At 60.3% G+C, this 13,549-nt stretch overlaps 1 protein-coding gene across 1 annotated transcript in view; it reads left to right on the top strand.

Moving 5' to 3' along the window:
* The window catches only part of Slc6a3 (solute carrier family 6 member 3), a 38,953-nt gene extending 25,867 nt beyond the window's left edge, over window positions 1–13,086 (top strand). The window contains exons 9-15 of the mRNA XM_070042130.1: window positions 66–178; window positions 987–1,115; window positions 1,630–1,729; window positions 2,969–3,069; window positions 4,126–4,293; window positions 8,625–8,696; window positions 11,858–13,086. Of these exons, the coding sequence (XP_069898231.1) occupies window positions 66–178; window positions 987–1,115; window positions 1,630–1,729; window positions 2,969–3,069; window positions 4,126–4,293; window positions 8,625–8,696; window positions 11,858–11,881 (707 nt within the window). The 3' untranslated portion in view covers window positions 11,882–13,086. The remainder of the gene's footprint in view (window positions 1–65; window positions 179–986; window positions 1,116–1,629; window positions 1,730–2,968; window positions 3,070–4,125; window positions 4,294–8,624; window positions 8,697–11,857) is intronic.
* Window positions 13,087–13,549: the final 463 nt, after the last annotated feature.

Raw genomic sequence — 13,549 nt, 5'->3', positions numbered from 1 at the left:
CCGCGGGCACTGGGCGGTGGGCGTGAGATCCAGGCCCCAGGGCCACCCTCCGCTTCCGATCGCAGGGCCCGGCCTGATCTTCATCATCTACCCCGAGGCCATCGCCACGCTCCCGCTCTCCTCCGCCTGGGCTGTGGTCTTCTTCATCATGCTGCTCACGCTGGGCATCGACAGCGCTGTAAGTGGCCGGGGCCTTGTGCGGCCCCGCTGGACCCAGTGGGCAGCAGCGCCCATGTCTGCCTGCCCCGGCACACGCTGCCCTGGCACACGTCAGAACACCCCAAATGATCCCCAGTCTTAGGTGCTGGGCACAGAGCTGCCCGTGGGGCTCTAGCACACCGGCGGCTCCTGTGGGCGGGGGTAGGCGGCACGCAGCAGAGGCAGCAGCCAGAGGCAGGGCCGGGGCCACGGTGCAGCCAAGGTGGGGCAGCAGGGCCTTCCTGTCTGCGGGTGGCTTTGCTCCCCCACAGGGAGGCCTGGCCCGGCCATTCTGCCTGGAGTGCCTGGTGTCTGCCTCCTGGCGTCCCACTGCGTAGCTTGGGCTCCTCCTTCCCACACACTGAGCCCCGGCACGGGGCAGGCGGGGTGCCTGGGCTGCCACGTGCCACCAGCCCACCACCATGGGGCTCAAGACTAGCTTTCCAGAGAGCCTCAGCCAGAGCCTCGTCTCCACAGACATCACCTCCCACGTGGCCACAGCCCTGCTTCCCCCAAGCAGCTCTCGCAGGGTACGGGCTGCACACCTGCACACCGGCATGAAGGCTGCCTGGGTGGCGGCCAGGGTGCTGGGAACGGGGCACATCACGATGGTCGGCTGGCTGCGGCCCTCGGTGCTTGGGGAGGCCGGGCACAGCGGGACAGAGCCCGGGAGCTGTTTTGGCCATGCAGCACCGCCCCTGCCCTGTGGGTTCGCTGTGACCGGGGTGGCCCTGCAGGGCCGCTCCCTGAGGGCCGGGTCTCCAGGGGAACCGTGTGCTCCTCCTCAGATGGGCGGCATGGAGTCGGTGATCACCGGGCTCATTGATGAGTTCCAGCTGCTGCACCGGCACCGGGAGGTCTTCACACTCGGCATCGTCCTGGCTACCTTCCTGCTGTCCCTCCTCTGTGTCACCAACGTACGTACAGTTCCCGCTCAGTGTCACCAGCGTACGTACAGTTCCCGCTCAGTGTCACCAGCGTACGTACAGTTCCCGCTCTGTGTCACCAGCGTACGTACAGTTCCCGCTCAGTGTCACCAGCGTACGTACAGTTCCCGCTCAGTGTCACCAGCGTACGTACAGTTCCCGCTCAGTGTCACCAGCGTACGTACAGTTCCTGTTCTCGTCCTGGTGCCTTGGTGCTGGGCAGTGTGGTCAGGGTCCTTTGCCAACGCTGCCTCCCTGGGGGTGAGGGGCCGGGCCCGCTGAGGTGGACAAAGCCACCATGCACCTGTCTGTGCGTCTGGAGCCGGGGAGAGGAAAGGAGAGGAAATGTGTCTGTCACTGTGATGGACAGTGTCCAGCCAAACGGGTCAGGCTGGGATTGAGTGACTCGGCTGCGGGTGGTTATCTTGTAAGAAACGCACGTCTGTGGGGAGCCCCCCGCGGGCCCTCCGCGCTGGGTCCCGGTCAGCCGCCCCCTCTCTTCCAGGGGGGCATCTACGTCTTCACACTGCTGGACCACTTTGCCGCTGGCACGTCCATCCTCTTCGGTGTCCTCATCGAGGCCATTGGGGTGGCCTGGTTCTACGGTAAGGCGGAGGCGGGAGGGGGGGCCAGCCGGGCTGCCCTAGAAAGAGGCGTTCTAGGCCGAGAGGCTGGAGTTGGGGCTCTCGTGCATCTCAGAAGCCTGTCCTGCCATGCCGACTGCAGCCCATGGTGCTCAGATTGGTGGTGCCATGTGGCCATCTTGGTGGGTGTGGGAGAGCAGAGTTTGGGGGGCCGTGTGCCCTGGCAGAAGGGAGTTGCCCGTTCTGGTATCCAGGCGCTCCTGCAGCAAGGGCTTTGGGGGCTTCAGCTGGGTTCTGTGTAGAGATCTTCAGCGAAGGAGGCTGGACCATCAGTCCTTCCGAGACCCTCCCTGCCCACACCCCGGCCAGCCCACGTCCTGGCCCAGACCATGAATCAGACGGTGGGGACTGGCCATTGGCACCTGCCAGCCGTGGTCCCCTGCATTCTGAGGATGGGAGGGGGTGGAGGGAGCACTCTGAGTGCAGCCGTCTTTCTGAGGGGACTGTGAGGCCAGCAGTGGTCACCCTGAGCGGGCCAGCACCCTGCCCAGAGTCAGAGCCGGGCTGGGTCTGGGGAAGAGAGAGCAATGCCAAGACCTTCTCGGTTCCCGAGAGTCAGAGACCACCACAAAGAAACACTTCCAAAGTGTTCTGCTGGTCCTTCTAGTGAGGAGATACCACCTATTATATTTCTAGAAATACCTTCCCACAGGAAAACGGCTGTGTGCAGTAACGGGGTGTTATTCAGTCTTAAAAGGGGAAGGAATTCTGCTCCACCTTGCAAGGAGCTGAAGGACGTTTGCTCACCGACGTCAGCCAGTCTGCACACAGCCACCCCGGGTCCCAGGAGGACCGCGTCCACCGAGATGGACTGTGGAGGGGCTCAGGGGCTGGGCCTGGGAGCTGGTGTGGAACTGGGACAGAGTTTCTGTTTGGAACGATGAGAACATTCTGGAGGTGGGCCTGGTGGGCACACTGCTGCCGGACTGTACTTAATGCCACGGAACTGGTCCATTTTATGTTACGTGCATGTGACCTTTTCTCCCAGTGGTAGAAAGACCGCGTGCAGAGGGAGGAAGGGAGGCCAGGCTGGGCGGGCGGCTTTGCCGGCCTCCAGAGCCTTGCGAGGGCCGACAGCTCAGGGCCCCGAGGCCAGCGAGGCCAGAGCGTGGGGCCTGCCGGGCGGGGCCTGCGAGGAACCTGGTGTGGTCCAGCGCTGCGGGACACGGCTGTGGTCAGCCCTCCGCCCTGCCCCCGCAGGTGTGCAGCAGTTCAGTGAGGACATCAAGCAGATGACCGGGCAGAGACCCAACCTGTATTGGAGGCTGTGCTGGAAGCTGGTCAGCCCCTGCTTCCTCCTGGTAAGGGCCTCAGTACCGCCTGCCCGGCCACTGCCCTGCCCTGCCCTGCCCTGCCCTGCCCTGCCCCTGCTCCTACCCCTGCCCCTGCCCCTCCCCTGCCCCTGCTCCTGCCCTGCCCTGCCCCTGCCCTGCCCTGCCCCTGTACCTCCCCTGTCCCTCCCCTGCCCTTGTCCCTCCCCTGCCCTTGTCCCTCCCCTGCCCCTGCCCTGCCCTGCCCCTGCCCCTCCCCTGCCCCTCCCCTGCCCCTGCTCCTGCCCTGCCCTCCCCTGCCCTTGTCCCTCTCCTGCCCCTTCCCTGCCCCTGCTCCTGCCCTGCCCTGCCCCATGCCCATCCCAACAGCTTGAGGCCACGGCCATCCCAACTGACATCAGGGCATCTCAGGAGCTGGCTGCCCATGGCCTCTCTGGTCTCCAGAGGACAGCTCTCCCTTCTCCTGGGGCCCTGGGGGGTTCTCACGTGGCCCCCATTGAGGTCAAAGTGAGTTCTGCTCTCGTGCAGCCTTGCTGTTGGAGGAGAGGCCTTCCTCGATCCTGTGCCACCAGGACAGAGCTAGAATTTAGGCCCTGGGCCAGGCACAGTGGCCCAGGGCTGTAATCCCAACCCTCTTCGGAGGCCGAGATTGGGAGGATAGGGTGTCCTCCAGGTCAGAGCTGGGAAGCCCATGCTGGAGGGCATCTGGGGGAGCCTGGCCTCTGCTCCTGGGCCTCCCCGGGACCAGGGAGGAGGGCGGAAGGGGTTCTCAGAGCCAAGCCTCACAGGGAGGCCCGTGCGGAAGGTGCCGGGCCGGGCAGCCACGCGCATCCTCAGCCACGGCCGCTGTGCGCTCTGGGTCTTCTCACCAAGGCTCAGGGCGTGGCCAGTTGTGCTTTGTTCAGATTTCCAGCCAAGGCCCGGCTACGGTGGGGTGGGACGTGGGCAGCTGCTCCCCCGGGCCAGGCCCAGCCCCTCCGCCCCTGGCTGGGGCCTAGCTCTCGGGCGGTGTGGCTGGCAGGCTGCGCCTTGGCTCGGCGCCCCGGCCCTGGCGCGGCCGCGAGACCCCTGTGCTGTCGGTTTCAGTTCGTGGTCGTGGTCAGCATTGTGACTTTCAGACCGCCCCACTATGGAGCCTACGTCTTCCCAGACTGGGCCAACGTGCTGGGCTGGGCCATTGCCACCTCCTCCATGGCCATGGTGCCCATCTACGCCACCTACAAGCTCTGCCGCCTGCCGGGTTCCTTCCGAGAGGTGGGTGTCGGGACGGCCGCCACACTCTGACCCCCCACGGGCCCGCACCAGCCCTGGTGTCCTTCCCTGGCTCAGCTCTGAGGAGGGAGGGGAGGAGGGGGATGACCAGGGCAGGGGGGAGGGGAGGAGGGAGGGGAGGAGGGGGATGACCAGGGCAGGGGGGAGGGGAGGAGGGAGGGGAGGAAGGGGATGACCAGGGCAGGGGGGAGGGGAGGAGGGAGGGGAAGAGGGAGATGGCCGGATAGAGAGGGAGGGGACTATGATGGAGAGGGAGGGGAGGAGGGGGATGACCAGGGCAGGGAGGGAGGGGAGAGGGAGGGAGGAGGGAGAGGGCTAGTTGACTGGTGTAGAAAGGAGGGTGAGCATCCAGTGTGTCCCTGTGTGTGCCTGTGACTTGTGTGCTGTGTGTCCCTGTGTCTGCATGTGTGTCCCTGTATTTGCCTCTGTGTGTGTACCCAGTACCTGCGTGTGTGTGAACTTGCACATCTGCGTGTCTGCAAGCACTGTCTGCATATGTGTTTATGCATGTGTGAACTTGCACATCTGCATGTCTGCACATGTGTTTATGAGTGTGTCTGCAAGTGCCTTGTGTATCCACAAGTGTAAGTGGACATATTTTATTGTGTCCCCGTCTATGTCTTTGTCTCTGTACGCGACTGTCTGTACCCACATCTCTCCGTGTGTTGCACTGTGCACAAACACTTGCATTCCCTCCCCTGCGGGATGCCCACCACAGGGGCACCAAGGTGACCTGAGCCCCCTGCAGGCCATACCCACCTATGGTGGAGCAGAAGCCACAAGGCAGCCAGACACGTGTGCACGCGCGCACGCACACACACACACTCACACACACACTCACACACACTCACACACTCACACTCACACACACACACACACACACACACACACACACACACACACACACGGTGCCGGAGCTCAGGCTGCCTTCTGCTCCTCCACTCCACTGCATTTACCCCTGGAAAAAAATGTTAAGGGTCCCACAGTCAGTGTGAGAGTCTCACAGTCAGTGTGAGGGTCTCACAGTCAGTGTGAGGGTCTCACAGTCAGTGTGAGGGTCTCACAGTCAGTGTGAGGGTCTCAGAGTCAGTGTGAGGGTCTCACAGTCAGTCAGTGTGAGGGTCTCACAGTCAGTGTGAGGGTCTCACAGTCGGTGTGAGGGTCTCACAGTCAGTGTGAGGGTCTCACAGTCAGTGTGAGGGTCTCAGAGTCAGTGTGAGGGTCTCACAGTCAGTGTGAGGGTCTCAGAGTCAGTGTGAGGGTCTCACAGTCAGTCAGTGTGAGGGTCTCAGAGTCAGTGTGAGGGTCTCACAGTCAGTGTGAGGGTCTCAGAGTCAGTGTGAGGGTCTCACAGTCAGTCAGTGTGAGGGTCTCACAGTCAGTGTGAGGGTCTCACAGTCGGTGTGAGGGTCTCACAGTCAGTGTGAGGGTCTCAGAGTCAGTGTGAGGGTCTCACAGTCAGTGTGAGAGTCTCACAGTCAGTCAGTGTGAGGGTCTCACAGTCAGTGTGAGTCTCACAGTCAGTCAGTGTGAGGGTCTCACAGTCAGTCAGTGTGAGGGTCTCAGAGTCAGTGTGAGGGTCTCACAGTCAGTCAGTGTGAGGGTCTCACAGTCAGTCAGTGTGAGGGTCTCACAGTCAGTGTGAGGGTCTCACAGTCAGTGTGAGGGTCTCACAGTCAGTCAGTGTGAGGGTCTCACAGTCAGTGTGAGGGTCTCACAGTCGGTGTGAGGGTCTCACAGTCGGTGTGAGGGTCTCACAGTCAGTCAGTGTGAGGGTCTCACAGTCAGTGTGAGGGTCTCACAGTCAGTGTGAGGGTCTCACAGTCAGTGTGAGGGTCTCAGAGTCAGTGTGAGGGTCTCACAGTCAGTGTGAGGGTCTCACAGTCAGTCAGTGTGAGGGTCTCACAGTCAGTGTGAGGGTCTCAGAGTCAGTGTGAGGGTCTCACAGTCAGTCAGTGTGAGGGTCTCACAGTCGGTGTGAGGGTCTCACAGTCAGTGTGTGGGTCTCACAGTCAGTGTGAGGGTCTCACAGTCAGTGTGAGGGTCTCACAGTCAGTCAGTGTGAGGGTCTCACAGTCAGTGTGAGGGTCTCACAGTCAGTGTGAGGGTCCCACAGTCAGTGTGAGGGTCCCACAGTCAGTGTGAGGGTCTCACAGTCGGTGTGAGGGTCTCACAGTCGGTGTGAGGGTCCCACAGTCAGTGTGAGGGTCTCAGAGTCAGTGTGAGGGTCTCACAGTCAGTGTGAGGGTCTCACAGTCAGTGTGAGGGTCTCAGAGTCAGTCAGTGTGAGGGTCTCACAGTCAGTGTGAGGGTCTCAGAGTCGGTGTGAGGGTCCCACAGTCGGTGTGAGGGTCTCACAGTCAGTCAGTGTGAGGGTCTCACAGTCGGTGTGAGGGTGTCACAGTCAGTGTGAGGGTCTCACAGTGTGAGGGTGTCACAGTCAGTGTGAGGGTCTCAGAGTCAGTGTGAGGGTCTCACAGTCAGTGTGAGGGTCTCACAGTCAGTGTGAGGGTCTCAGAGTCAGTGTGAGGGTCTCACAGTCAGTCAGTGTGAGGGTCTCACAGTCAGTCAGTGTGAGGGTCTCACAGTCAGTGTGAGGGTCTCACAGTCAGTGTGAGGGTCTCAGAGTCAGTGTGAGGGTCTCAGAGTCAGTGTGAGGGTCTCACAGTCAGTCAGTGTGAGGGTCTCACAGTCAGTGTGAGGGTCTCACAGTCAGTGTGAGGGTCTCAGAGTCAGTGTGAGGGTCTCACAGTCAGTGTGAGGGTCTCACAGTCAGTCAGTGTGAGGGTCTCACAGTCGGTGTGAGGGTCTCACAGTCAGTGTGAGGGTCCCACAGTCAGTGTGAGGGTCTCAGAGTCAGTGTGAGGGTCTCACAGTCAGTGTGAGGGTCTCAGAGTCAGTGTGAGGGTCTCACAGTCAGTGTGAGGGTCTCAGAGTCAGTCAGTGTGAGGGTCTCAGAGTCAGTGTGAGGGTCTCACAGTCAGTGTGAGGGTCTCAGAGTCGGTGTGAGGGTCTCAGAGTCAGTGTGAGGGTCTCACAGTCAGTGTGAGGGTCTCACAGTCAGTGTGAGGGTCTCAGAGTCGGTGTGAGGGTCCCACAGTCGGTGTGAGGGTCTCACAGTCAGTCAGTGTGAGGGTCCCACAGTCAGTCAGTGTGAGGGTCCCACAGTCGGTGTGAGGGTCTCACAGTCGGTGTGAGGGTCTCACAGTCAGTCAGTGTGAGGGTCCCACAGTCAGTCAGTGTGAGGGTCTCACAGTCAGTGTGAGGGTCTCACAGTCAGTGTGAGGGTCCCACAGTCAGTGTGAGGGTCTCACAGTCGGTGTGAGGGTCTCACAGTCAGTGTGAGGGTCTCAGAGTCAGTGTGAGGGTCTCAGTCAGTGTGAGGGTCTCACAGTCAGTGTGAGGGTTTCACAGTCGGTATGAGGGTCTCACAGTCGGTGTGAGGGTCCCACAGTCGGTGTGAGGGTCTCACAGTCGGTGTGAGGGTCTGCTGTTTGACCTGTGCTGTGATTGCTGGAGAAGATGAGGATGCCGTTCCTGTGGTGGGAGGCGCAGGGCCCCACGTGCTCAGGTTCTCTGGGCTCCTGGGAGCCGCTGCCTGGCCTCAGCAGGAGGTCCGTCACAACATTCATGGGCTGCAAGGACTGCACACTGGGGCCACACAGCCTCGGCGGAGCCCGGCACAGAGCGCTGACCAGAGCTCCCAGCCCGGGCCTGTTCTAGGCCACACAGAGCTCCCAGCCCGGGCCTGTTCTAGGTGCACACAGAGCTCCCAGCCCGGGCCTGTTCTAGGCACACAGAGCTCCCAGCCCGGGCCTGTTCTAGGTGCACAGAGCTCCCAGCCTGGGTCTGTTCTAGGTGCACACAGAGCTCCCAGCCCGGGCCTGTTCTAGGCGCACAGAGCTCCCAGCCCGGGCCTGTTCTAGGCACACAGAGCTCCCAGCCCGGGCCTGTTCTAGGTGCACAGAGCTCCCAGCCTGGGTCTGTTCTAGGTGCACACAGAGCTCCCAGCCCGGGTCTGTTCTAGCTGCACACAGAGCTCCCAGCCCCGGCCTGTTCTAGGTGCACACAGAGCTCCCAGCCCGGGCCTGTTCTAGGTGCACACAGAGCTCCCAGCCCGGGCCTGTTCTAGGTGCACACAGAGCTCCCAGCCCGGGCCTGTTCTAGGCGCACAGAGCTCGTCCAGTGAAGCTGCTGTGGGTCAGTGGGTCACAGGTTTGCTGTGGGTCAGTGGGTCACAGGTTTGCTGCCCCACGGACACAGGCCTATTGCACGTCCACCATGCAAAAGCCAACAGCCGCACTCTCTCTTAGAAACTGGCCTACGCCATCACACCCGAGAAGGACCGCCAGCTTGTGGACAGAGGGGAGGTGCGCCAGTTCACAGTGAGTACCTCGCCGGGCGGGCCTTGCAGGAATTGTGGAACAATCCGGAGAACCGCATCCTGCCCCACAGTCCAGGAAGCCAGGAGGACTCGTGCAGAGGAGCCGTCAGGCGTGCCCACCTGGGCCACTGAGACCTGGGTGTAGGGACAGGGCAGCCAGCGGGCAGCAGAGAAAGTGGAGAGGAAGAGTCTGGTGGGCTCTTTGTGGGGGGAGGGAGGGCTGAGCAACCGCGAGGATCTGCAGGGGCCGGCCCACCCCTGGGGAGCAAGAGGAGGAAGGGAGGTCTACTTGGGTTCCAAATCATTCTCTTCTCCATCCACCTAAGATCCATTTGTCTGGTGACTTTGACTGCACCAGGCTTGTTTTGCATTTGCCAGAAATACAGTGTGTGTGTGTGTGTGTGTGGGAGCCCTGCACTAGCTACTTGAGCCATTGCCCTAGCCTCCTGGTGATTTTAACACGTAGGTATCCATTGTAGGACTAGAACCTAGTGTAGTCCTCCGGTCTTTCTGGTGAACCGGCTTGCATTTGTTGTTGACGGTTGACACATGGCAGCTTTATTTTGCTGTTTCTCTTAGTTACGCTTGCCCCATTTTTACATTTACTTTTCTGCCAATAGGGCTTTGTTTGTTTTCCTTCGTTTTCTGCTCTCTGCCTACTTGGAATTTACACTTTATTTGATTCTTTTCATAGTTATCCTTGAAGCTGGGGACTATTTCACTTGAAGTTAATCAATATTGAGATACAGTTGATCAGCTCAACCCCCTGTAGAATATCACAGGGACTTAAATATCCCTCGGCCAATTAATGTGCTATTGTTATCCAGTCACCCAAATTTCCCTTGTTAACCCAAAGTTAGACAGTGTGGCTGGCTTTGTGGGCTGATTACTCTGTGTGGCCCACATTCTGGGGTTTGTGTGTCTCACTTCCTCCACTTTTGACATAAATATCTTGCCTTCTAGGGTCATGTTCTGGCTTTTCCAAAACCCTTTGAGACAGCCCCACTTGGGGTGACCTCGAGCCTCTTCTCGTTCCCTTTCTTTCCGCATCCCAGCCTCAGGCTGGCCTGAGGGTCTCCCGGAGCCTTTGTTCCTGACCCCAGACGGGCGTCCCGCAGTGCAGCTGGCCCGGCTGCCTGGGGGCTTCGCACCCAGCATTAGGGCTTTGCTGCAAGGCACGGGATGGCTTTCTTCCTGTGTGTGGGCAGCATCTGTGTGTGTGGTTTTCGTCAGTTCTGGGGCCTTGCAGCTACACATTATGATCTTGCCTTTGGCTGTCCTGTGTTTTCCCCTCGGTCGGGAGCATTTGTCCTGGGCCTTACTTGGAATTCTTTTCATTCAGGGGTCCAGGAACAGAGCACACTCTGGTCACTATCCACAGGTGGCCATTGTCTACATGACGAAATAAGCCACAGGATGCTGCATGTGAAAGCTAAATGCTGACAGTAACCAGACCTTCCCCCCCCTCCCCATCCCTCCCTCTCCTGTACTAGATCCCCCCATCCATCCCTCTCCTGTACCAGATCCCCCCCCGTCCATCCCACTCCTGTACCAGATCCCCCCCATCCATCCCTCTCCTGTACCAGATCCCCCCCCGTCCATCCCTCTCCTGTACCAGATCCCCCCCACACCCATCCCTCTCCTGTACCAGATCCCCCCCCCGTCCATCCCTCTCCTGTACCAGATCCCCCCCCGTCCATCCCTCTCCTGTACCAGATCCCCCCCGTCCATCCCTCTCCTGTACCAGATCCCCCCCACACCCATCCCTCTCCTGTCCTCAAAATAAACACCATCCTAACCCATTCTGAAAAGATAGATGGATGGATAGAGGATAGGATAAGCGGATACATGTATTGATGGAAAATAGATTTAGGTAACAGATGGTAGGAAGAGTAAGAGAACAGACAGGTGGTAGCTGGCAGTAGGGAAGCGCCCTGTGACTGCAGTGCATGGGCTGTCTGCACCCCTGGTCGGAAACAAACCATGAAACTCCTGGTTTTGTTGGTGTGGCAGTACTGAAGTTTGAGTTCAGGGCCTTGTGCTTGCTGGGGAGCGGCTGTGCTTCTTGAGTTCTGATCAGTAGAGGTCTTGCTTCTTGTCAGGGAGGTGATCCCCTATTTACACTTTCATGTGGGCCTGGAGCCAGCAGGTACAAGCCACTGCAGCAGCGTTTTGCTGGCTGAAATGGGCTTTCAAGAACTTGTCCCCTTCGGGGCTGGGAAGGTGGCTCAGTGGTAGAGCGCTTGCCTTGCATGCATGAGGCCCTGGGTTCGATTCCTCAGCACCACATAAGCAAAAAGAAAAAAGCTGGAAGTGGCGCTGTGGCTCAAGTGGTAGAGTGCTAGCCTTGAGCTGAAGAGCTGAGGGACAGCACCCAGGCCCAGAGTTCAGGCCCCACGACCGGACCCAAAAAAAAAAAACAAACAAAAAAAAGAACTCATTCCCTGGGCCACCCTGCAACTGTGACTCTCCCAGCACCAGCCCTGGTGGCTGGAGGCAGGCATGGCTCCCACCGCCGGCCACAGGCTCTTGTTTTGAGGATGTTGGAGCACAGTTGTTGGCCTTCTGCGGAGCCCAGGAGTCCGGGTGCTTTCCGGCAGCCGCGCTGCCCACGCTGCGGCCTCCTTGTCCAAGAGCATCAGCACCGATGCTCCCTGCCGACCTTGGGGTCTCATGCAGACTGCAGGCTGCAGAGTCTATCCTTCCTTCAGGGAGGATTTGAACCCCAAGAAATGGTCGGGTCCAGAGGGGAGGGGTGGGGGGATGGGTGGGGTGTGTTTCCAGGCCACTCGGGAGTCAGCAGCAGACATTGGGGTTTCACTGCGGAAGCCAGCCGTGAATGTACGTGTGTCCTGAAGATCTTCCCTCCAGCTGCTGGTGTCCAGCGTGCGCCAGCTCCCCGGGGCACCCCGGCCAAGGCCCTGCCCTGGCTCAGATGCGGCCCAAGGCTCTCCTCCAGGAAATGGCTGATTCATAAACGTCAATGGCTTCCCTCCTGCCCTCGAGAGCATCAGTGCCCCTGAGCTCCTCTGTGGCACCTCGAGAGCATCAGTGCCCCTGAGCTCCTCTGTGGCAGGCGATCAGCGGAAGCCCCAGGACCACAGGCGGCCGCTCTCCACGTGGCTTCCGCCTCCTTCTGAACCAACGCTTGTTTCCTTCCAGCTTCGCCACTGGCTCCTGGTGTAGACCCTAGGGAGGTGGACAGCCGGGCAGGTCACCCACCACGGCAGAGACGTCCAGGGCGCTTGGAGGCCCGAGTGTCCAGGGAAGGAAAGAAGGCTGCTTCCACCCCTTCCTCTCTGCGTTTCTGAGACACCCGAGACATAAGACATATCCTCAGCCTTCACCCCACTCCACGCCAGAAGAGGACTCGCTGTGCTGAGTGTCTCTGTAAGAGCAGCACAACCTGCACGGTGAGGCCCTCCCCTCCCCTCCCAGGGTCGAAGCCAGGCTCCCCTCCCCCAGGGCCTCCGGAGCCCGGGCCTTGTCCTCCGTGCGCTCAGGGTGGGGACCTTGCTAATTGTAAATACACTGTGCTCTCAGTAGCGGCCTGGATCATTTATTTTGCTCAGATCTAAAAAGCCAACTATCCCATTTTGTCTAATTGTGCAGAAGATTAAATGGAAAAACCTGCTAGTGTGCACACAGCCCTGTCCCGGAGCTTGTGTGAGGCGAGGCTCCGGGTGAGCCGCCATGCTCGCCCGCACGACATCCCGAGGGTGAGGGCTCTGTGTGGGGCTGGGAGAGTCTGTTTGTCTCCTCGTAGCTGAGGGAAATGGAACTCATGGAAGGAACAGGAGACAGCACCGCTCTGGCCCTGCTGTACCGGCCAGCTCAGTGGTCGCCCTGCGCCTGGTACCAGGTGCCGTGGGGAGAGGTCCTTCCCTGCTGGGGAAGGCTTGGTAAGCAGCATCTTAGCTCATGATCAGCACACAAGGGCCGCGTCTGAAAACCTGTTGGCTGATATCTTGGGGTTTAGTAATTGACAAATACCAAGCAAGGAACGTGGCCGAGACCTGCTCTCCCAGCTCTCCCAGCCTTCCAGCCTTCCGGGTGCGATGGCTACAGGCCAGTGGACGTTCCGATCTGCCCTGGGGCTGCTGGGCCACACCCCAGCCGGGTTCCCGTGTGCCCGCAGAGATCTAGCCACCGCCTGCTTCTGGGAGCTTCTCCCATGCCCCCTGCCAAAGGACCTGGCACGGGGGACCCGAGCCCCGTGCTCAGTGCACGCCTCGGCCTCAGGCTTCCAGACTGCGAGAGGCGTCGGCCTCGGCCTCGGCCTCTCCCTGAGGCGTAGCTCTAGACATCCAGGCAGCGTCCGTGTGTTTGTGTCTCATACTCAGTGCTTTGTGTGGCTCCTGTGAACAATAAAAAAGCTCTGTGTTGGAAAATGACCTCAGCCGCATTGCCGTGTTTTTGTCTGACACTTGTTGTGTGCTCAGCCCTCAGCTCACACCTGGGGGAGATCTGCATGCCCCTCCTCCCCTGGAGACCTGGCCACCAGCCTCACACCTGCGGCCAACACATCTGCCCCGCTCCCTGTCCCCACAGGTCACCCTGGCGGTGACTGGGGACCCTGATCAGGGGACCCTGCTGTCTGTCCACCTTCATGTCGCCCCTCACCCATCCCTCAGCACTGGCCGGCTCCCTGTGCATCCAGACTTGGACCCCACAGGCAGGCCCCTGTGTCAGGGGTCCAAGATCAGACCTATCCGAGGCTCTCCTGAGGTCCCTGGCCCTGGCCGAGTGTCTCCTGTCCACTCTGGGCATAGGGATGCTTCGGGGCCTCTCAGCGGCCCCAGCCCCACATGAAGGAAGCCAGGTCTCTGGCGGTTGCTGCCCTCCGCATGCCCT

The sequence above is a fragment of the Dipodomys merriami genome, unplaced genomic scaffold, assembly GCF_024711535.1.
Source record: "Dipodomys merriami isolate MVZ:Mamm:240054 unplaced genomic scaffold, mDipMer1.0.p SCAF_32, whole genome shotgun sequence".
In the NCBI taxonomy this organism is placed as follows: Eukaryota; Metazoa; Chordata; class Mammalia; order Rodentia; family Heteromyidae; genus Dipodomys; species Dipodomys merriami.
This window is presented reverse-complemented; position numbering and strand designations above follow the sequence as displayed.